The sequence below is a fragment of the Giraffa tippelskirchi genome, chromosome 3, assembly GCF_054371585.1.
Source record: "Giraffa tippelskirchi isolate mGirTip1 chromosome 3, T2T-mGirTip1v1.2.pri, whole genome shotgun sequence".
Lineage (NCBI taxonomy): Eukaryota > Metazoa > Chordata > Mammalia > Artiodactyla > Giraffidae > Giraffa > Giraffa tippelskirchi.
The window spans coordinates 88,055,758-88,079,460 of NC_137277.1; the positions used below are offsets into that span (position 1 = coordinate 88,055,758).

General features: G+C 41.9%; 1 protein-coding gene and 1 non-coding gene across 21 annotated transcripts in view; both read right to left on the bottom strand.

Moving 5' to 3' along the window:
• Positions 1–23,703, bottom strand: part of MYO3B (myosin IIIB) — a 442,575-nt gene that overhangs the window by 174,307 nt on the left and 244,565 nt on the right. For 14 of the 20 annotated variants that reach the window (XR_014079013.1, XR_014079014.1, XM_081577876.1 and 11 more), the window contains 4 exons: positions 20,147–20,258; positions 18,586–18,748; positions 17,222–17,302; positions 3,694–3,795 (listed from right to left, as the gene is read on the bottom strand). Coding sequence is in view for 18 of the 20 variants with exons in the window: in XM_081577876.1 (XP_081434002.1) it covers positions 3,694–3,795; positions 17,222–17,302; positions 18,586–18,748; positions 20,147–20,258 (458 nt within the window). In the remaining 2 variants the exon portion in view is untranslated. The remainder of the gene's footprint in view (positions 1–3,693; positions 3,796–17,221; positions 17,303–18,585; positions 18,749–20,146; positions 20,259–23,703) is intronic. The other 6 variants (XM_081577881.1, XM_081577879.1, XM_081577878.1 and 3 more) reach the window with 1 other exon arrangement.
• TRNAG-CCC (transfer RNA glycine (anticodon CCC)) lies at positions 1,981–2,053 on the bottom strand. The gene has a single exon. It is a non-coding gene; the product is annotated as a tRNA-Gly (tRNA).

Sequence of the window (23,703 nt, forward strand, 5' to 3'; positions counted from 1 at the left end):
CCTAAAAACTTGTTAGAAAATAAAATTCCTGGGCCTCACCCTGTCCTAAATGTATCAGAAAGTCTGGGGGTAGAGGCTGGCAATCTGTGTTTTTAACAAGCCCTTGAGGTAATCAGGATCTATGTTGAGGTCTGGAAGACACTGCTCCAGATCAACAATTCTTAATCTTGACTGTACGTTAGAATCACCCAGGAAGATTTTAAATATGCCTGAATGCAGCTCCCAGAGATTCTGAAACTGGTCTGGTGTGGGTGTGGCATCATTTTTAAAAAGCTCCCTAGATAATTTTAAGGTGTGGCCAGGGTTGAGAACCATAGTTCCACATCGTTACCACCAATCCATTAGGGTCAGAAGGAGACTCTACCTATTTGCTCTCCTTATTTTAGATCATCTAGAAAGAGCCAAACCAAAATACAACCAATGAAGATAATCTACACATTTTTCAATTGTGACATAGTGTGGAAGGTGCATAAAATATTGAAGGTTTCTGTTATAATGATGGAAAATATAACATGATAAAAATGGAGTGCATCACTTGTTTTTGTTTTGTCTATTCTGTGAAGAGTATGCTCTGATTTTATATTATTTGTTTGGTTCCTTAAGCATATTTATCTCTTGTGTAGAAGAAATGTGATTTTTTTCACTATCAGTGGTAGTTAAGACCATCTGTTGGTATTACTATTGCTATAAACACCAAAAGGATAAAAAGAAAATTTTATATGGAACATTATTACATTTTTATTATTACATACACACACTCACATGCAAACACACATTATGACCAAACAGTGAAACAACAATATTAAAAGAAGTGGGAAGCAGAAATCAAGAAAAGTAGCTGCAGCCTTTTAGAATTTTATGAATCGATCCCCTCTCCTCCCTTCCCTGCCTTCTCTTGATTGATGAACTCCTCTGGTTAGAGGACCAGGCAGACCTCCCCCTCCTGGAGATTTTAAAACATAGTTTGAACCAAGCTCACTTGTAATACTGTGAGAAGCAATATAAAAGTGAGAAATGATATGAAAAGAGAAAAAGAGAAGCCCACTTTAGGGACAAAAATATCTGTTTCCTTATTAAAAAGGAAAATCAACAGAAATCATTTTCAATCTTGTTCTCTGGCCCAATTCAGTTGCACCACTCACTGACCAAAGCCCAGATGGTCTTGTCCACATAGGAGGTTGATGTTGTTGCTGTCTGCATCTATTTCGAGATCCTCAGTATGAAAAGGAGAAATAGCAATTTAATAGCAATTCAGAGAGGAAGAAGCACAAGCAAAGCTAGGAAGACCACTAACCCCATGTGGTTTGGGCTCTCCTTATGAAGGTGCTGTGTCCACCACCAGGAAGAGGGGAGGCTGCTGCTGCTGCTGCTGCTAAGTCACTTCAGTCGTGTCCGACTCTGTGCGACCCCATAGACGGCAGCCCACCAGGCTCCCCCATCCCTGGGATTCTCCAGGCAAGAGTACTGGAGTGGGGTGCCATTGCCTTCTCCGAGAGGGGAGGCAGTGACACCTTTATCTGACACTTAGCAAATGCCCCCAGTTACTCTGTCCAGGTTTCCAATAAAAACCCATAGAATTTCTGATCATGTAATTAAAGGGAAAACTCATTCATGCTTCTCACTCACTTGCACTTCAGTCATCAAAATATTGATTTTTGAGTTATTTGAAATTTAAAAGCCAAATAGAAAGGTACAGAATATTCTTATTAAAGATTAGACGAAGTATGCTCCTCTGTCCCCCAGCTTTGTCAGAAGAGCAGCAACAAGGATTTGAGTCAAAGAGATAAACTTAAATCAGAAATGTTGTACACCTGACACAAATATAATGTTGTAGGTCAATTATACCTCAACTTTAAAAGTTTTTTAAATGAATAAAAAAGGTTATCGAACCACTGAATTCAAAGAAAAATCCTAAATTGTCAAATACTTTTAAAAATATTTATTTGGCTACACAGGGCCTCGGTTGCATACGGGATCTAGTTCCCTGACCAGGGATTGAACCTGGGCCCCCTGCATTGGGAGCACAGAGTCTTAGCCACTGGACCACCAGGGAAATCCCTGTCAAATACTTTCAAGTATGTCCAGTGACAGTTGGGATAATTTGGCATCTTTCTGGCAAATTGTTAAACAAGGAGACTGGAGAAATGGAAATATGGAGAAAAAGAATAGAGTAAAATAGAGTGACTGATTCTAAGTGAACAGATCAGGCTAAAGGAATTAAACCAGAGACATGGCTGAGAAAACTAAATGATGCATTTCAATAGCAGAAACGTTCACAAAATATTAGACTTGAGGTATGTGCAGGTATGACAACAGAAGTTCCTCCAGACATGGGTCTCCTGTCTCCAGGGAAGCATCCTGAAGTGTTCTGGTTAAATGAAATAAAGAGATACTGGAAGGGACTTCTCTGGAGGAGTCAAAGCCTTCCAGAGTCAGACTGAACTCTAGAGCTATTCATATTTCCCAGAAGAACTGAGGCAATTCTTCAAATTTTGAAATAAAATGAAAGAGTATTTGATCATTAGGAGAAAAAAAAGAGAAAACAACATAGCAGGTATTGCAAATTAAAAATGCCTTTGGGGTCACTCAGGTAACACAAATGAGGTTTGTGGAGAACCAGAGGATGTACACTTGAGCTGAAAACATTTGGGTTCAATGTTTTTTGTTAAAAAAACAAAAAAGTTGGTCTGGCCAAACAAACCATACCTGTGTGTTGATTACAACAGGAAGACCTCCTATTTCTGACATCTGCTAGGGAGAACGGATCTAGACTGTAGGTCTGTAACATCTAGACAGACTTCCTTTGAAACTGAAGTGTCTCCCTGTCTCACCTCCAAGCCTCCTCAAGTTCAAGAAACACTGCTGCTCCTGGGGCTCCCCCTCTTCTCTTTTTTCCCTCTCCCTAACCTCCTTGCCCTGAGGTGAGGCTCCAGTTGTGCATATTCTTGAAACCTAGGCTGGGTTGCAGATTCCAAAGAAGCTGGAAGTGCCCAGACCTCACTGTTGGGCCTGGAGTTACGCTGTACCTCCAAGCTCTATGGTGAGATCCAGGGCAACTCAGCCTCACATTTCATACATGTGAGCATCAGCATTAAAGGTCATATTTTTAAAATCATAGCTGCTTCTTCAAGCAGAAGTTCAGGGACCTTCAAACTGAAAAAATGGAGGATTCTAATATCTTTTAAATGTTTGAAAACCATTGATCTAGTCCAATTCTCTCATTATACAATGATGGTAATTAATGGAAGGCTTAGACTAGATACTCAAGTTTTAACTTCTTGTCCACAGTGTTCCTTCCCCCTATGGATGTGCTCGATGTATCAGTGTCAGGATCATAGAAAGATATTCCTGAGAAGCTAAACTTTCATAAGGTTTTAAGGTAAATAAGATAGAAACATGTCAGTGTCTGCTCCAAGAGGATGGACTGAAGGGAGGCAGTTGGCAAGGAGAGCTGCCACTAGCCCATCTTCCCCAGTGAACAGGTAACTGGGCAGCTGCAGAGGGGTTGAGCCCCGGAGATAAGGGGCTCCCCTGCAAGGCTGCCCCTGAAATTAATCAGCTGTCACCTGTAGAAAAAAAAAAAAAAGAGTGCCAGACAGAGGGATCACATCAGGTGATCATTTCCAGCTCTGGAATTTTCTCTGGAGTGTCCATAAATATAGGATACCCATCCCAAACTTCTAATGACCTCACCTTTGTGGTCACCAGGCTCACTGGAGAATTGAACCTGCACAGTTCCCCTGGGACCCCCTGCGATGGTGGGCTGTGGATCACAGCTTTGGTCTGAAGGGCACCCTGTGGAATGAAACAAAACAGCATCTTCTTAAGGTTATGCCCTCCACCTGGATGAATTACCAAAGTGGGGAATACAGCATGGCTAGGGAAATCCACATTTTTCTTATGGTTTGAGGATCTGAGGTGGTGAATTTCAGCCATGGATTTGGAGCTTATTTCGAAGAGTTAACACAGTGTGGTTGTGAAAGGGCACAAGTATAGGGAACTTAGTAACTCTCCTGGCTGGACTCTCTACCAGCTTGGTGACATGGGGAAGGTTGGGTAACCTGTCTCTTTGATTGCATTGGTCAAATAGGGAGTTGGGTGACTGAGGTCATGAGTGCACCAGGTGGGGGTTCCAGGTGTGACAACCGGACAGCAGTACCATCTGAGGAGAAAAAGAGGGATGAGGCCTCCTCTGTCTCTCCACACGTCTACCCTGGGGCAGGCCTCTTTCTATTCCTTTTGTCTTGCAGTCCTGTTCACTGACCTTTGTGGGTCCAGGGTCAATTATGCTGTCATGGAAAAGACAGACTATACACTATCTTTAGTGGAGGAACATCACCAGTGCAGCTTTTCATAGTCCAGTTAGCTTACTTCAGTAACTACAGTTAACTTACTGCAAGGAGATCCAACCAGTCCATCCTAAAGGAGATCAGTCCTAAAGGAGATTAGTCCTGGGTGTTCACTGGAAGGACTGATGTTGAAGCTGAAACTCCAATACTTTAGCCATCTGATGCGAAGAGCTGGCTCATTTGAAAAGACCCTGATGCTGGGAAAGATTGAGGGCAGAAGGAGAAGGGGACGACAGAGGATGAGATGGTTGGATGGCACCACTGACTCAATGGACATGGGTTTGGGTGGACTCCAGCAGTTGGTGATGGACAGGGAGGCCTGGCGTGCTGTAGTTCGTGGGGTCGCAAAGAGTCAGACACGACTGAGCGACTGAACTGAACTGAACTAGCTTACTTCACAGTGATAAACATCTAAAGACTTCTCTACCAAGACCACTAATGACTTGGGTGGGAAAGTGCTGCAGGGATGTTCCTGGCTGTCCCAGGTCTTCTTCCATGCTCCACGACCCACAAGGTCACAATGGGTTGAAAATGTCCCTACATCTCAGACCACCTTAGGTATCTGGAGAAGCCAGGTTCTTTCCAACTAGACCCCTTGGCTTTAGAAGCAACTATCCTGCCAGCGGGGCCCTCCTCTCCACAGCAGGCTCCTCTCTGAGGTTTCAACCCTAATTCTGTCCTGTCTCCTTCCTCCCTGCCCTGTGATCCAGAGGCTGTTTGCTCTCGTCTTGCACCGCTTCCTGACTCAGGCTGTTTTTAATTCTGCCAAAAGTGCTTCTAGACATACCATACTAGAATATTTGGGACCTTTCTCCTTTTTTATTTCCTCAGATGTTTCTGAGGAAAGATGTGTTTCTTTCTATCCTGTCTCTCTCCTTCCTCCTGGAGGGCTCTCCTCCCTCAAGCATGGCCCTCATGGTGGCACCATGTCACTCCATTCCTTGCAGGCAGTCCCGTAAGTATTCTGTGATAAGTAATGCAGGCTGCCTTGGACCACACTTAAGGAGGCACACAGAGTCCCTGTCCTCATGGAGCTTGCATTCTGACACAGAGACTGAGCATACAAAGAGATGTTTATCCCACACCTCAGAATGTAACCTTTTTTGGAAATAGGGTGTATGCATATATAATTGGTTTAAAATAAGGTCCTGTTGGATTAAGGTGGGTCTTAAACCCAATCATTAGTATCCTTATAAGATGGCCATGTTAAGACACAGGACATGTTAAGGCCATTTTAGCACATACTCTCTCTTAGGAGACCTGGGTTCGATCCCTGGGTCTGGAAGATCCCCTGGAGAAGGGATAGGCTACCCACTCCAGTATTCTTGGGCTTCCCTGGTGGCTCAGATGGTAAAGAATTCTCCTGCAATGTGGGAGACCTGGGTTCAGTCCCTGGGTTGGAAAGATCCCCTGGGTTGGAAAGATCCCCTGGAGAAGGGAATGGCTGCCTATTGTCCTAAGCTCTTTATAAAAATTAATTCATTTACTCCTACAGGAACTCTCAAAGGTAGAGGCCACTATCATTCCCATTTTACAACTTAGGAGACTAAGGCACAGGGAGCTTAAGTGGTTTTCCCAAGAAAGTCACACACAGCTGGAGGCTGGCAGAGTCAGGATTCAAACTCATGCAGTTTTGCCCTGAAGTCTGAATTCCTAAATATTACAGGGTGTAGCCCATTTATTTAAACATTTAAAAATCATTAACCCCCACTGTCTAAGTAATGGAAATAAAAATTCAGACTTCATTTCATTCACGTGCCTGGGCCTTTTAGAGTCCCACAGCTCAGCTGCTGCAGGAGGTGCTCTGGTGTTTGATGACCCACCTAGAGGACAGCCCCAGGCAGTGCTTCCAGCAGGGATACTGTCTGGGTAGGTCTCCCGGCTGGTGATCTACACCTGGTGAGCTTTCCTATCCTCACCATGGACCTGGCAGAGAGGGTGCTTACAGATGAGGCACAGAGACCCAGGCTTCCCCTCCTCACTACTGCTGGCCAGTGGAACGAGAAGCCCATGCGGTTTCTGGCTGGAGTTACAGCTGGTCAGTAGCCATTTTACTAGAATTTAAAGAGGCCAACTTGTGGGAGGTCCAACAAGCAAATGCCACCAAAAGCAGCCCAAAGTCAAATTCTTTTCTTAAAGGGCAGAATCTCATTGACACTTTTTCCTACAGCTGTATCACAAAGCCTGGCCTCTGCCTCTACCACACAAAACAAATCTAGTAATTTTAGGCCTATGAGCATTTTCCACTCTGATTCTCCACTACTTAATTCCAAATTAATCAAACTTTGACAGAGTTCAAAGAAAGTCTCATCTGGTAACCACTTTCTCTAACTTGGAGGCTAAGGAGGGAAGCTTTCCTCTCCCCTGGAGATGAGCTTCCTGCCTGTCCTGGAGCATCACTGAGGAATTCCTCTTCCCTTCAGGCATCTAGGGACAGTTGCTCTCCTGTCTCCTGACTCCCAGCAGCCTTAGGTTGGATTCACTTCTTACAATTTATGCTCTTCTTGCTTCCAAAAAGGATTGAGGCAGGGATGCTTCACAGATCATTTGCTACTTGTGACTGCGTTAGTTGGACCTGGCTTAGTACTCCTTTCAAGCCTGTGGTAGGCCAGGTTTCATCTGAGACTGTCCCCCTCCCTTGTTAAAAAGTCTATATTTTTAGAGCAATTTTAGGTTCACAGCAAAATGAGAGGAAGGTACACAGATGTCCCATATACCCTTTGCCCCCATACATACTCAGCCTCCCCAATTATCAACATCCTTCATCAATTGTACGTTTGTTACAACTGATGAATCCACACTGCCACATCATACTTATCCCAGATCCATAGTTTACATTAGTTTGCTCTTGATGCTATACATTTTATGAGTTTGGACATTATAATGGCACGTATCCATCATTATGGTACCATACAGAGTATTTTCAACGGCCCTAAAAATCCTCTGTGTTCTACCTATTTGTTCTTCCTCACAGCTCCGCACCCCTTGACAACTATTGATCTTTTTACTTCTCCATAGTTTTGCCTTCTCCAGAATGTCATATAGTTGGGATCACACAGTACGTATTCTTTTCAGATTGGCTTCTTTCACTTAGTAAAATGCATCCGAGATTCCTTCATGTCCTTGTGTACTAGTCACTCAGTCGTGTCTGACTCTTTGTGACCCCATGTGGTATAGTCCACCGGGCTCCTCTCTCCATGGAATTCTTCAGGCAAGAATACTGGAGTGGGTTGCCATTTCCTTCTCTAGCTTCTTGTCTTTAGTGGCTTGATAGCTCACTTCTTTTTAGCACTGAAGACTATTCCATTGTGTGGATGTGTCATGGTTTATCCATTTACCTACAGAAGGACATCTTTGTTGCTTCCAAGACTTGGTAATTATAAATAAATTTGTCTTAAACAAACATTCCTGTACAGGTTTTTGTGTGGACATAAATTTTCAGCTCTTTTGGGTAAATACTAAGGAGAATGACTACTGGATTACACAGTAAGAGTATGTTTAGTTTTATACGAAATTGCCACTTTCTCTTCCAAAGTAACCGTGTCATTTTGCATTCTCACCAGCAGTGAGAGTTCATATTGCTCCACATTCTCACCAGCATTTGGTGCTGTTAGTGTTTTACATTTTGGCTATTCTAATAGGTGAACAGTGGTATCTCATTGATGTCTTAATTTTATTTCCCTGATAATATATGATGTAGAGCATCCAACTGTCTTCCCATCTTTTGAAGGAAAAAAATTCAGTATTTTTATGTAGTTTAGTTTATGTGACCACCCAAAAAGCATCCAGCAGAGTGTTCTGAATGACAGGATGTTCAAAATACATTTTGAGGGAAGGGCAGGAGATCAGGAGTTATGCAGTCTGAATTGCAGGGAGGTTTCTTAGCCACAATCTGTAAAATGAGGTAAAATCTCCAACCTCCTTCTCAGCATTACTATGATATTATAGGAATAAAGAGACTGGAAGTCCTCTGTGTGAATGTATAAATTGTAAATTGCTGTGCAAAAAGTATAAGATGTTATAAAAAAAAATAAGTATTTCTATTGGTTAGTCAAGAAGGAAGCAACTCCTACCTCCAGTATCATTCTGGCTTCTTATAAAACAAAGTTATTTACTTTCCTCTAAATTTTTCTTAAAAAGACAAAGCTCTGAATGTTTATAGTAGCTTTATTCATCATCACAGGAACTGGAAACAAGTGTCCTTTAGCTGGTAAATGGACATAATTGTGGCACATCCGCAGACTAGAATTCTGCTCAGCAATGAAAAAGAACAAACTACTGATAATGGAGCAACAGTGATGAATCTCCAAAGCATTAGGCTAAGTGAAAGAAGTCAGATTCTAATATCTGTGTACCATACGACTTCACTTACACGGTATTTTAGAAAACATAAAATTACAGGGACAGGAAAACCAGTAGTGGTCACCAGAAGCTGGGGATGGGGAAGGTATGGACAATAGCAAAGGACATGAGCGAACTCTTTGGAAATGTCTTTTTCTTGATTGTGTTGGGGGTTACTTGACTATATGTGATCATCCAATTTTATCAAACTGAGTTTTACTATATGTAAATTAAACCTCAATAAATCTGACTTTTAAAAATCTACCAAATTAAAAAAAAAAAAAGGGTAAAGTCTCCTTCTCCCCAAACTGGATTGTTTCTGGACAGCAGGATGCAATTGCTTCTAACCCACTAGGAGGGGAGTCTGGGGGAAGAGCGTTGCTGTCAATGAGGGACACTTCACAAACATTTGCATCACTGACCATAGCTGGTTTTGACACTAAGCACTTGGCTCAAAGTCTATGAAATTAGCAGGCTGTGGTTGCTTATACATCTCACCCGTCACAACTTTATTGAGGAGAATGGCTACCAGCTGTCACCTCTGCCTCCGCCTCTGTGCTGGGTGATTCAGACTGCATGGCCACAGCAAATCAAGCCATGATCCTGCTATGGCTCCTCGTGTTGGGGTTTGAACTCCTGGCCAAATGGCTGTTGCTCACCTGTTATGCTGCCAATCACCTGTCACTGCGGGTTAAATGTGATAGGCTCACCCTTATCTTCCAACTCTTCAGACATCTCAAAGGCAATTTGCTTCCACAGCAGGAGGCAGCAGTCTTGGTGATATTTAACTCCTGGATTTTAGGATTTCTGACTTCTGGGAGGGGTACAGAGGAAACTTACTATTTTACAGAACAAGCTACAGAAGGGCCTCAAATCCATAATGGGAAAAATGACATCAGGAGCATATCACCTAAGTCATAACAATTTTGAGATCACTGAAAAATGTATCCACACAAATGAACCAAACTCTTGGCATGACGGATCATAGTTCATCACAAAAAGAAAGCCACCTGAAATCTTTCACATGCTATTTCTGTGTTTTAATTTTTCCCTGTCAGATAGGCAAAGACATAAGATTCAGAAAATTCTCTCTTTTATAAAAGTTTTATTACAACTGTATTTGAGATCTGACATGCATTATCTTTTCCTCCAAAAGTGAGAGAAATAGTTTCATCTTTCTGAAGTTACAACATTATTATTCTAATCATAGAAGAGTATTTCACAGACTGATTTTTTTTCTTCTCAAGTAACTTTATACTTAGGAAGTGGGGACAGAGAGGAAATTGACACTTACTGAATAGCTGCCATGTGCCAGGTCCCACGCAGGATACTTTGTGTAAATTACCTACTATGATCTTCACAACAGTCCTGAGAATTAGACCTTAATGAGTCCCATTTTGTAGCTAAGGAAACTAAGGTTCAGAAGTTAAGCAATTTCCCCTAAACCATATGACAAACCTGGTGGTACAGCCAGGATTTAAAGTAATTTTGACTCCAAAGTCCACATGCTTAGGATGGTATATAAAACTCTCCCCAAAGCTTTGACTGGTGCCATATCCAAGATGGAAACCAATATTAGAGGTGGTCTACTAAAAAGAGCATTGTGTGAAGACTCAGAACAGGGCTCTGATATTAGTCATTAAGCTCATATAACACATAAGGGGAGACAACTTATGTAGACTCTCTGTGCTTCTATTTCATCTGTTTGGGGAGAAAACAAAATCTGCCTTTCTACACACAGAAGTCTTTTGAGGAAAAAAATTCAATAATTTTTGTCACAGCACAGTTAACTTTCCCCCTAAAAGTTTCTTTACTATTACTTGGACAGAGTCCAAAAACTAATAAGGGTTTCATAAAATGTGACATCACATTTTATGATTCTATGTGAAAAAATGAAAGACATAAATGCAATTCAAGAGTGTTGTTGACATTATTATTAATCAATTATTGACTACAATGCTGCTTCACTCAATGGTGAGGTGGTAAAGATACCATCTGAAGAACTACCTTTTTGCAGCCAGATTCTGGAGCTCTACATGAAGTCCATAAGGGAGGAAATGATTCCTACCTGAAGAGATTCTGTCCATGGGTTTACTCTGAAATTTAACCTTGAGTCCTGGGATGCCAACCGTTGCACCAAAGTTTCATCTTCAGCATTTCCATGCCATGTCAGTATGATATCAGGAAAAAGCAGACCTCAGTTCCACACTGGCTTTGCAGCTTCTTCTCTAATTGTTAATTAGGTTAACAGTACTTTACCCGCTGGGTATTTAATTCTAACATGGGCAATAATTTGATTTCAGAACAAAGGACATTCCTTTGCATCACAAGTTACTTCATGGCAAGAATTTTACTGCTTGTGCCCAGTGAGGTTTGGCAGAGCCCATTTCTTGACCGAAACCTCGAGGCTAAGGCCAGACTCTGTCTCTGCTATACACCACTTCCCTGAAGCCATGTTTCTGGAGCGCTCTGAATGTCCTGACCCAGCTCACAGACAAGGCACATTTTCCCAAAGTAAATCACAATCCTTAACCTCCCCAAACATTCTCCTTCTCTAAGAAGTTATATCTGTGGTTGTCAGAAACCAGTCGCAGACCTTTACCTACAGAGAGTCAGAGAAGGCCAGGCTTCTGCAAGTGGACTCGGCAGGACCCTCACAAAGCCTGAAAGGCACCTTCCTTCAGTTAATCAGAGCTTTGGAAGACAGTGGAGCTAGCGTGAGCTCTCCATTCATCTCAAGCTCAGGTGCGCCAGTCAATTCCTTCCCCTAGATGTTGTTTTACTCTTGTGTGGAAATGGCCTAAAATACCAGGAATGGAGAGGCAGCTGGGTCCTGCCAAGAAGAGTTTGGAACTTTTCTTCTGTCACATTTTGAGAAATCACATTTTTTGTGCAAAATGACCAGGAATATTTCCAAAAGGCAGAAACAGAACAAGTGAAGAAACAATGGAATAGGGTGGAAGATAGAAATGCATAAAGGAGCATGCTTGTTTTCCTCCTATCTGTCCGAAGAGGATATTTTTCCTCACTGGGTACATTCATTTGACTTTCCTCTACTGTTTGACTTGTGATCAACAATGTGCTTATGCACAGATTTATCAAACTGAAAAATATCCGCCTAATCATTTTTACCTTCAAGAAGCTTGGGCCATTTCAATGTATTGTTCTTGGTTGTTTAGTCACTAAGTCATGTCTGACTCTTTTGCAAGCCCATGGACTGTAGCCCACCAGGATCCTTGGTCCATGGGATTTCCCAGGCAAGAATACTGGAGTGGGTTGGCATTTCCTTCTCTGGGGGATGTTCCTGATCCAGGGATTGAACCTATATATCCTGCATTGGCAGGCAGATTCCTTACTACTGAGGCACCAGGGGAGCCCATTTCAAAGTATATCCTCAGCTATATTTTATAATGATTTTGACTCTTTGGTGTTTAACAGAATTCCCTTCCAAGGAGTGCTGATATAACATAGAGTACTTGATTATACAAACAGCGTCCATTTGAGGGAAGTATGTTTTTTAATCCTCTGTGTTGAAGATGAATAATCTAAAGCCCCAAACTAAATGCCATTGTTCACCTTGAGAGTAGCTCCAGCATAAAGCAGTTACTTAAACAGTAGTTGAATAAGTGAATGAAATAAAGAAATTTCCTAATTTAAAATATAGTTGTTTTGTGCACCTAGGGATATTTCTGGAAATCTAGTTCTAGGAAATTATTGCAACAACCCAGTCATTGCCAACCCACCAACAATGCTAAAGGAATCAGCCTTTCAAAATTAGAAAAGACTAGGAGGAAGGCTTGCCCTGAGAGAGGTTTAAAAGTTCAGGCATTTTAAGTATTAAAACTTGGTTCTGTCATGATGTGGGGTCAGACTTTTAAAAGAAGTTAACCTGGAGAAGGGGGAGAGCCTGTCTGGATTCTATGCTTGCTTTCCTCTTTGGAAACTGCATTTAAAGCAATTCCTATTGGCTGGCGTCACATGATGTACCCAGGGGTTCCAGCTGCAGCTGGTTTAAAATGCCTGCTCACAGGCTCAAGGAAGAGAAGGCCTCTCAGCCTTGGCAGGCCTGAGGATGCCGTTCCAAAAACCACTCCCCTCAGAGGGCATTAGAAGGAGAAATGGCAATAGATTTTAGTGCTGTTATCCCCTGTAGGACCAAGGAGGGGAGTAAGTAGGAAGCTGATCAGATAACAGAGAGAAAGAGAAAACAATTTCCAAAGCACTGAAGCAATTAGATGAGAAAGCGCTATAAACCAATGGGCTCTTTCTGCTCCTGGAGGGCTGAGGGAAAGAGGGGAAGAGAGGCTGCAAGAGCCAGCTCCTCCTGGAGACACCCTTTGAAGTTCCTTCCCAGTCCCTCCGGCTCCACTGTCACTGAGGGCTTCTACCCTGTGAGATGAGGAGCCTGGCACTTTGTTCTTGTTTAAAAAACAGGTTTTGAGTTAGAGGGGTAATTTTTAAAAATTGTGCTTTCAAAAACTTAGAGAATGAGACATTGTAGATCTTTAAAAAAAAATTCCCTGCAGGTTGTTTGTTTTGATAGTATTTACTGAGGAATGTATGCAATTTTAGTTGACAAAATCTAGTTATATCCATTCTCTGAAACTTAAGAATTCATTAAGAAAAAAACAACAATACATTAGTGATGGGGTGACAACTATTAGTTTTTACTTAAGACTACCCCATCTATCCAAACAGGAATATGTTAGCAATTATTTTTCTGATTAAAAAAGTACATATTTTTAATTGTTTTGTTATGTTTTCCCATAGCAAGAGCCTATTATCAGCATTAATCAAAAATAAAAACACAATAAAGCATGCCACTTCTCACCAAGGCGACATTTGAAGTTGTTTCCCTCTCCTTGGAAAAAGAAACTGAGGAAGGCTACTTTTGCCCAGATCCTTAGCAGGCTCTCTTCCTGTGAACCCACATCTCACAAAGGCCCTTTATTGCCGGCACAATGTTCTGCACACAGGAAATGTGCGTGCATGTGCTTAGCATGTTTCCCCATTTGTTTTCTTTTCCAGCATTGCTCACTGGCTGGTGAACAGTTCAGGCCCACAGAGAGCTTGAGACCACCAGCTCATGTATTTGAAAGACATCTGTTTATTTGGAAAATGCAAATGTGGCCTACCTCAAAGACTGACAGGCAGGAAAATACCAGGGAGCAAAGGGAGAGGTTTCCAGTCTGGAGCCCTGTCCCTCCCTGGATCACCACGCCCGCCGAGATCACTCGCCATCAGAACCACTTCAACAGCTCTGGGAGTCTGAGCAAACAGCCCACAATTCAAACGAGCAGGCTTGTCTCTCCCAAGTCTAGCCCGGCAGATCATAGCTCACCTGATTTAAAGTACAGATGGAGTTATTTCCAAAAGGACCCTGGGACTTGGAGATGGTGGTGCCCAGGCCAAGTATTGCCTGGAGGAGGGTCCCTAACATGGACATGGGCCTCCTAACAGCCGCAGCCCTGTCCTGGGGACAGATTCCTGGAGAAAGCCCGGGAAGGTTAATACCCTGACTTTGATCTCTGTCAAGGCATACCAGCAAGAATTAATTTACATTTCAGATGAAAAAGGTTGACAGCATGAAAAGGCATCTTGTTTCTGGTATGTGAATGTGCCGTAATAGATCGGGAATTCTGAAAGGAAGTTCTGAGGAAGCTAAAGGGATAAGCCGAGCGGCTGCTTTTATTGGGAAGGAGATGAAAGGAAAACAAATTTCAATATGCGCCGCTCTGTAGCAACATGTAGGCCAAATGCTTCCTAAATTTCAAGGGCTATTCTTTCAAAAACTATATAACATAGTGTTGCAGCATGATTTAAAAAAAAAAAAAAGACAATAGGCCAGAACTTGAAATATAAACCAAACACATTGCAGAATCTACATTTCAAATGAAATAATTTGTTGAAAAAATGTTAGAGAATAACCTTAGAAAATATCCAGAAAAGGTTGTGTTGTGATAGCATCCCTAAGCCACTTCTGCAGGCTTCAAAAGTAAGAGTACCCCTTACTCTATTTAGGGTTTGTTCTACTTGAGATGCGGAGAAGGCAATGGAACCCCACTCCAGTACTCTTGCCTGGAAAATCCCATGTCCCAGGGACATGAAGAGCTTGTAACGAGAGGATTATACTTTAGGAAGAGCACACCCCAAAACAGAGACATTGGAATGAGCTGCCTTGCTTTTAGATCAACACTGCCTTTGAATCGAAAGATAAGGAAAACATTTTCAAGTAAAAATAATCTGCCCATAAAATTGCAAATGTCGTTACCCTATCTGAGTATCTTTACCGCTAACACAAAACCAGCCCCTCAACTCCTGTCCGTGATGCTGGCTGAAGGGCAATGAGCCATTGCTCGCCTTTGCTCTGGCTTGTCACACTCTCCTGCCAAGAGGGTGAGGTGCTGTCAGTACCACCCTCAATAACTACATGCTCGCCCAAGCCCATGGGGACTCGGAAGCTCCCAATACCACTTGATATGTGGGACACTGGCTGCCAGGCTAAGAAGGAGGGTGTTTCCAAGGTTTAAAAAAAAAAGACTGCTTAAAGAAACATGTGACTCTGAGGGAGAAGGTGAGGGTGGGACGTTCTGGGAGAATAGCATTGAAACATGTATATTATCGTATGTGAAACAGAACACCATTCCATGTTCGATGCATGAGACAAGGGCTCAGGGCCGGGGCAATGGGATGACCCAGAGGGATGGGATGGGGAGGGAGGTGGGTGGGGGGTCCAGGAAGGGGAACACATGTAAACCCATGGCTGATTCATGTCAATGTATGGCAAAAACTATTACAATATTGTAAAGTAATTAGCCCCCAACTAAAATAAATAAATTTATAAAAAAAAAAAAAAAGAAACATGTTCTCTCTAGTCCTATGAAACAAAAGGACCCTTCCATAGTGTACCCACCCGACAGGTGCTGCGCTGAAAAGATGCAGCCGAGTGTCCTGATATAATGGAGCTGTCTGTTCTTATGCATGTTCATGTGGCAATAACTGAGTCCAAAAGGGAGCCATCTAAAGATGATTTTCAGAGAGGGAAAATTTGATTTATGATCCTACATACTGTATGATAAGGGAATAAACAATAGATAAGCTCAAAGTTTATATTTGAAAATACATGTTAGGCTTTGAACCAAACAGCAAGATCAGTCCAGTATCCTCTTTTAATGGTGTGGGCTAGGGTGAGGGGAACTGTGTGTGTGTGTGTTGGACAGTGGGGAGGAAGAGAGAAAATCTATTTTGAGTTGTTTTACTTGTTGCAACTAGAGCTGCATCCTTCTTCCTGATGCTTTGAAGCTGCAGAGCTTAGAATTCCTAGGGGATGGTGTTAAAAGTTGCACATTGGGGTTGAAATGATACTCTTTTTTTTTTTTTTTTTAATTTATTGGCTGCTCCATGCAACATGTGGGATCTTAGTTTCCTGACCAGGGATCGATCCTGCGCCCCTGGCATTGGAAGCACAGAGTCTTAATCACTGGACCACCAGGGAAGTCCCGAAATGATATTCTTTCCTCCCAAACATTTTGGTTTTGAATAGTCGCCCGGCCTTTACAGGGCCAGAGAGTTCTGAAGAGTGCCCCAAGGAGCCAGGCTCTGAGTAGGGATCTCCTCAAAAGGGGTGCAATTGTTTCACTTAAAAGTTTGTTTCTAGTGTGGCAAATCTGAAACACTCTCTCTCTCTCTGCTGCAGAGTCCACTGGCCTGGACACTTCTCTCTCGTTCTATCTCTAATATCTTGTGCTCTCAGAGCCCAGGTGTGTGTGCTCTGGGGCCTATCTCTTCCAAAGCCTCAATTAGGCACATGCAGCTTCAAAAGACAGAGGGAGCTGAGCCCCACAACCCTTGTGGATATTGCCCTTTGCAGAAGAGCAGAATGACCTGGGAGCCAGAGTTTGAGGTGCTCAGGCAGCTACAAGCTGAGCCACAGCATGCTAACTACATGGGGCCCAGAGGACCACTGCAGTCACACACAAACCTTGGTGTGGGAAACACAGTTTGCCAGGCAAGTACCTGAGTTATTCCTATCTCTGTGCTATGAAAAGACAGGCTGAGCATATAGTTAGAGAATTCCAAGGTTGGAAGACCTTTAAGACCTTTCTTGCCAATGTTCTTGTTTGCAGACAAGGGATGGGTGACTCCAGAAGAGGAAGGGAATTGCTCAGTTGGCAGTATGTAAAATGGACTCTATCCAAACTGGCTGTGAATGAATGCTGACTCGGCCTCTGACTAGCTGTGTGACTATGGACAAGTTATTTCACTTCTCTGTGCCTTGTTTTCCCCCTCTTTAAAATTGGGAGTACAAGAGAACCTACTTGGAGCATCCTTAGCCAAGGTATGGCATGCAGCCAGCGCTCTCAATCATCACATGGAGCGAGGTGAATCAGAGCAAGCGCTAGACCCCACTAGAACTCTTGACTCCTCTTCCAGTGCTCCTGAATTATTAACCTTTCAGCTTTTTGAAACTCATATGAACTTAATCACAGAAGATTTCCAAGTGGATGCTATGAAAATGATGTTTTAATTACCTGCGTGAATATGAACAGCAGACTCACTCCTTCTGTTGCTTATTTTCTTAAATTTCCTCCGAGCATCATATCCTCTCCAGGCTAAAAATATAAAGCCATGTGCTAGGAATGACATTAATTTAAGAACGTGCCAGAGAATTGATATAAGCTGTTTCCCTCCAATCTTCCACCCCTCTCCTCCTCCCCACTGCTTTCTCACTGAACAAAATAAGCAGAGCTACGTGAGTGATGGTGGGGAAGAGGGGCCTCTCTGTACTCTCAGCTCGGCCTCCAAGATGCTTTTGAGAAGGAGTCATTTTGGTTCAGGCAGTGAGTTTCCACAACCTCTGGATTCCACTTATGAATCACTTGGAGCCCTGTCCAGGTGAGATGGGTCCCTGTCATTCCAACCCATAGAGGAAGCTCTGCCTTCAGGACTTGAGGGGTAGGAGAGGACTGGAATGGCCTGACTCACTCTGTATTTTTTATTGGGAGAAAGGTATAAAACATGAAAGTTGAAGGAAAGAAAAATAAATAATAATGATTAGCAGCATCACATTTGCATTTGGTGAGGCGGGACTATGTATAGAACTGTGTTCAGGGAGGGAATGCATGATGGAAAGGGAAAATGCATGGGAAATGAATGAAGAAAAGAGAAAGGGAGCCTGCAGCAGGGGGCAGGGTGTTGAGTCCTTCAGAGTACCAGGCACTGAGCTGCTACCAGGAGCATGACCAGCTCTCCTTTCCACTTCCTCCCTGAGCACTACAGCTCTCCATGTCACTGAATGAGGCCATGAAGTCCAAGTGAACGTTATGATTCTGGCTTTTGAGAACACAAAGGAAATCATCTGCTGTGTTCAAGACCTGGGACAACTGCCTGCAGTAACACAGGAGTTCAGATGTTACTTGTGACACAAATGACACATGTGTATGCAACGAGGCACTGACAGGGCTGGGTGTATGACAGAGCCTAGTGATTAGCTGCTTTGGTTTACAAGCTCTGTCTGAGCTAGAAAAGCCTCCTGGATGTGACAGTAGCAATTCTGATGCTGAAAACCTGGTAATGGACATGAAGTGTGTATAAGGTGGGTCATCTGGGAGCTGGGGCACATGTCTGTGTGATTTGGGTTTTACATCCATCCACTGCTACTGCCTGTGTCTTGCCATGGGTAGGGATGGCTCGTTTGCTTATCTGGAGGTCAGAGACTGTGGCAGTCTTGCTCTCAGCTATACCCCCAGCACCAAGCACAAGGCCTGGCCTGCAGTAGATACTTGATAAATATTTGCTGAAGGCAGGAGGGAGGGAAGAAAAGGAACCACTGAGAAGAACAAAAGGTGAGTGGCCTCAAGCATTTAATGAAATGCCAAGATTCAGGGCTGTTTACCTGACTGGATGGCAACAGCCCCCTTCTCTCTCTTCTCTCTGACTCTTCTGTATCTCCTGGCTCCCAGCCACCCCTTGGCATAGGCCTGCAGCACAACCACTCTGCCTATGACTTCCCGCAGCAGCAAATTTAACTGCTCGACATGAAAATACTTGAGAAAAACCTGAAATAAGACATCAGTTTTAGCATTACACATAGGCTCCCAAGGGCTCCTCTGGTGCTCAGGGTTAAAGAAGCGTGTTAGTCTCTCAACTGTGTCTGACTCTTTGCTACCCCATGGACTGTAGCCCACCAGACTCCTCTGTCCATGGGATTCTCCAGGCAAGAACACTTGAGTGGGTAGCCATTCCTTTCTCCAGGAGATCTTCCTGACCCAAGGATCAAAACTGGGTTTCCTACATTGCAGGTGGATTCTTTACTGTCTGAGCCACCAGGTTCAGATAAACCCTGCCAATGATTCTTCAGTGGTAAAGAAACCACCTCTCCATACAGGAGATGAGGGTTCGATCTCTGGGTCAGGAAGATCCCCTGGAGAAGGAAACAGCAACCCACACTAGTATTCTTGCCTGGGAAATCCCATGGACAGAGGAGCGTGGCGGACTACAATTCATGGGGTTGCAAAAGAGTCAGACATGACTGAGCAACTAAACAACAACAATAATGGACTCCCACACAGAAATTCACTCTGCTCCAACAAATTAACATAAATATTAAAACATCATCTAAATAAAGTTTACAGTGACTTGATTTATGCTATTACTGATTTCTTGGAAGCAAATACAATTAATTCCCCTTGTAAGGTCGAGCCAATGTGGGACTATTAACATACACAGACGATGAAGTTAACAGGGTTTTAGGAGATCCTAAATGTTCTCCAGGCTGGCCTCAGTTCTGCCAGGAGTTCCCTTTTCTGAGCTTGATCTTTTCCCCCTCAGCTCTGATGGAGATGTTAAACCAGAAAAACTGATGAGGGCTGACAGAAGTTCTGAGGGAGTGGGGCCTGAATGGGCCACAGTGATATAATTTCTGCCGAGGAGCAGCAGCATCGCCATCCACACTCAGGCTAAGGCTGGCATTGTAGGGCAATTCAGAAAGGACCACAAAAACCTGGAATCTTGCAGGAATATGATGTTTCCCCAAATGAAAAGCTAGACATGATGAGACTACTAATCAGAGTGGGCAGTAAACAACACAAGTCTAATGAAAAAAAGGACAAAAGTATAAAAGATACTCATTATTGTCATTAACATGATTTGTGTATTTGCCTGCAGTACTGGAATAAGCAGCACTGAAATAAAGGATATTTAAAAATGAGCTCAAAGATCTCATTCTAGAAATGTTAAATGGTTCTCAAACTACATGCAGAACAGGAAGCAAACTCTCCTCTTTTGGCCCCTGAGGTCCTGGGACTCCGGACCCAAGACCAGCAAAGATCACTGTTAGGTTGGGGTCTTGTCTGGTAAGTTACAAAACTTACAGAGCTATTCAAATTACTGATAAGAGACGGAGGTACACAGCAGAGCATCTCAAGTGACAATCTAAACAACAAAGAAAGAACTACCTTTGTTTTTCCCAGCAGCCAGTGATCTAATCTGGACTTTTCCAAGATAGCGATGCAACTCTCTTTGCTAGCAAGAGGTGTTTGATGTGCTCTGAATGCCAAGTAATAATACCTACAAAATAGAACAGTGAAATAAAGCATTTTTAGTCACCATTTGATTCAGTATCATAGAGTTGCTCTGGGGCCATTGACATGTCTTGTTTTCTAATATCAAATATTTGTTGAGCATCAATAATAGTGTACTAGGTAGTAGAAGACATACAGTTCATGCTTATTGGCTCTTATCTACTTTCATATTTTCTGCTATGTGTATTTTCCTTTTAGTATTGCTTGTAATTCATATTCAAAGCATACTTGGCATCTTTTACATGCAAAATCAAAGTATCTAATCCTTTAAAAAACTGAAGTTTAGACAGCTCGCTCAGCAAAAGTTATCATTTCAAATGTATTACTCTTTTAAAAATAATTTGTCATCTCACTGTATGAATTTTGGCTCTGCTTTGAAAATTCCATCTGAAGCAATGTGTAGATAGCAAAAATGATCACAGCCCGACACTACTGATTTTGTCTGTTAAGCTCTATGTCTATCTCAAGGTAAAAAGTGGATATGTTTTCTTGAGACAATCACCAAAACCACATTTGTCTTCCTAAATTACTCATTTTAATAAACTTCCATACTTTCAGATGAAAGAGTTTCTGGGTAGATTCAAAGAACATGACCAAATTTTATATATATATATATATATACACACACACACATATATATATACACACATATATATGCATACATATATATACATATATATGTAAGTTTGTACATGTATATGTGTGTATGTCCATATGTATGTCTATATACATGTATATGCATATGCATATATATGTACATAATGTTGAATATATTATCTTTTTAGAAAACTTTACCTTAGCTTTTCTTTTAAAAACTTTCAAACATCTTTCCTCTGTTCCTTGTTGCCATCTGTAATTAAATTCAACCACTTGGAAGTATTTCCTTGTCAGAGGATTTTCCTGTCCTTCCTCAGACAAGGGTGATCTGTTATTTCAGAATTGCTTTAAAATGCAGAGCCATTTTTACTTTTTAAGAAAATCACCAAAATATAAAATATGTCCTTTCCTCTTACCAAATATTCCCATGCTTTCTGTTTATGGAAAGATAAATATACTTGATTAGCACTTGAGCCGTTTAATTTTATCTTTACGCTACAAAATTGTTTTACAAGTTAGGATTGAATGCTGAATTTGCTGAAACCATTTGCATTCAGAGATTCTGAGAATGCTTCTAAGACTCTGAGTCTCTGTTTCTACCTTTGAGGAAGAGAAGCAGTTTTCTCTCAGAACCCCTGAATGGTGGCCAGGACCATGCTAGGTCATCTGGCCAAGCCCAGGAACCTGTTCACAGTAGATGCTCCTGGAGCTAGGTGGGAGGAGGGACAGCCAGGAGTCAGGCTGAGGTCTGGGCAGTTCGTGGCATCAGCACAGATTCTTTAGCCCTAGTTTCTCAAGGACTGTAGTTTCAGTCATGGGTTCTTGGATTTGGCTTTGGCTAAAGCAAAAAGATTGTGTACTAGAGTACATGGGGATGGCAGAAATAGATGGCAAATCTCTATGGGGTGAATGCCTTGGGAAAGGTAATGTACAGATAGCTTAAGATGTAAAAGTCATTGATAAAAGCAGGACTTCCCTACTCTCTTTTCCTTTAGTCCTGGCCATTTATAAAATGGGCTGTATGTTATAAATAACATATGGCATAATTATATGTTTATAATATGATTAAAGGCTTCCTTGGCCTTAATCAGACAGGCTTGCTCAGGATGATTGCTCAGTACTCTTGGTGATGAAATGTTTAAAGAGAATCTAATGAATGACCAGAATTATGCAGTATATGAGATTACAAGATATGGTCTAACTATCCATTCAAGGATTTATCCTTGTTTTAGGGGCATCCATGGATACTTCTTAGCAATTTCTAAATAGGCAGAATATATCTTGAATTAATATAAATATTAGAAATTAACTTTGATTTTTAGCACTTCAAGTCAAATCTCTTATTATGATAATAACATTCATATATAGCTTTTAGTTCAGAAAGAGATGGATAACAGTACTGTCAAGATGTGAAGATTTCAAAAACATTAAGGAAGCATTTAAGTGATATATCTACAGTAGTCAGGTCAGAGAAGTATCAGTACAGTGTGTTTTCTCCACAGAGTATTCTAACAGATAATACTGTTAAAAAAAAAAACAAGACAAACAAGCCCTTTGGCTGAGTTTCTGTATGCTTCAAAGCTTCAATATAAGGGCAAAAATGAAATGAAAAGCACAAAGATAAAAGGTCTGCCACCAAGGGGACATCTTTTTGAGAAGATCCATTCCACCCCCTTCTTGAAGCAGCTTGATGAGTTAAATAAGCAGGAGACAATGCAATAGCAAAATAATACATGTAAAGATTTGTCTTGAGGGTCTGAGTACTTGAGAACATTGTAAAGACCAGTTCTATCTCTCTATTCAAGAGTTCTACCCTGAGCTGTTCACCAGTTCCACCCTGAGCTGTCTCTGATAGGGAGAATTCATCTCTCAGATTGGAGTTTGAGCCCTGAGTTAAGAGTGAGAAGATCTTTCATCTCTAACCATAGGTAAGTCACTTGTATTTGAATTTTCACAGGGAGCAGTGGGAACCAGATAAGTGATTCTTAACTCTTTGGTGGAGGGGAGGGTGGTGGAAGACTCTATGAAAATCTGATAAAAGCTATAAACATTTTTTTCTGAGGAAAATGCTCTTGATACAACATGTTGCACATAGTATCAAGGGTTCCACATAGTTCCTGCTGGCCCTCCAACGACCTAACAGCCCTTCCCTGTTTCAGAGCTCTATGGAAAGTGATAAAGTTAACAAGACCATATCTTATTAAAACATATAAGTTATTTAAAAAGTAAATATCCAGTTGAAAAATATCTCTATCCAAAAATGTTATTTAGTTTTCTGCCTAAAATGTTTTATTGTATAAAATACAAATTTTTCAAGGAAGAGTTTTTAAACTAGTTAAACTAGATGTACCAGTTACTACATAACAAATAACTTCAAAACTTAGTGGGTTTAAGAGTAGACATTTATTGTCTAACAGTTTGTGAGGGTCAGGAATTTAGGAGCAGCTTATCTGGGCATTTCTGGCTCAGGGTCTTACATGCGATTACAGTCAAGATGTTGGCCAGGGCTTCGGTCATCTAAAGGCTTGAGGATCTATTTTCAAGATGGTGCCATCACAAGGCTAATGGTAAAAAGCCTTAGCTTCTTTCTGGCTATTGACAGGGTGCTTCTCAGTTCCATGCTACATGGGCCTCTTCAGAGGACTATTTCAGTATCTTCATAACAGAAGATGGTTTCTACCAGAACAAGGGATCCCAGAGAAAAAGCAAGAAGGAATCTGTAATGCCTTTTATGACTGAGGCTTAGAAGTAATACACCATCACTTCCATATTCTTCTATTCATTAGAAGTAAGTCACTAGGTCCAGACTACATTTAATGAGAGAATTTAAGTTT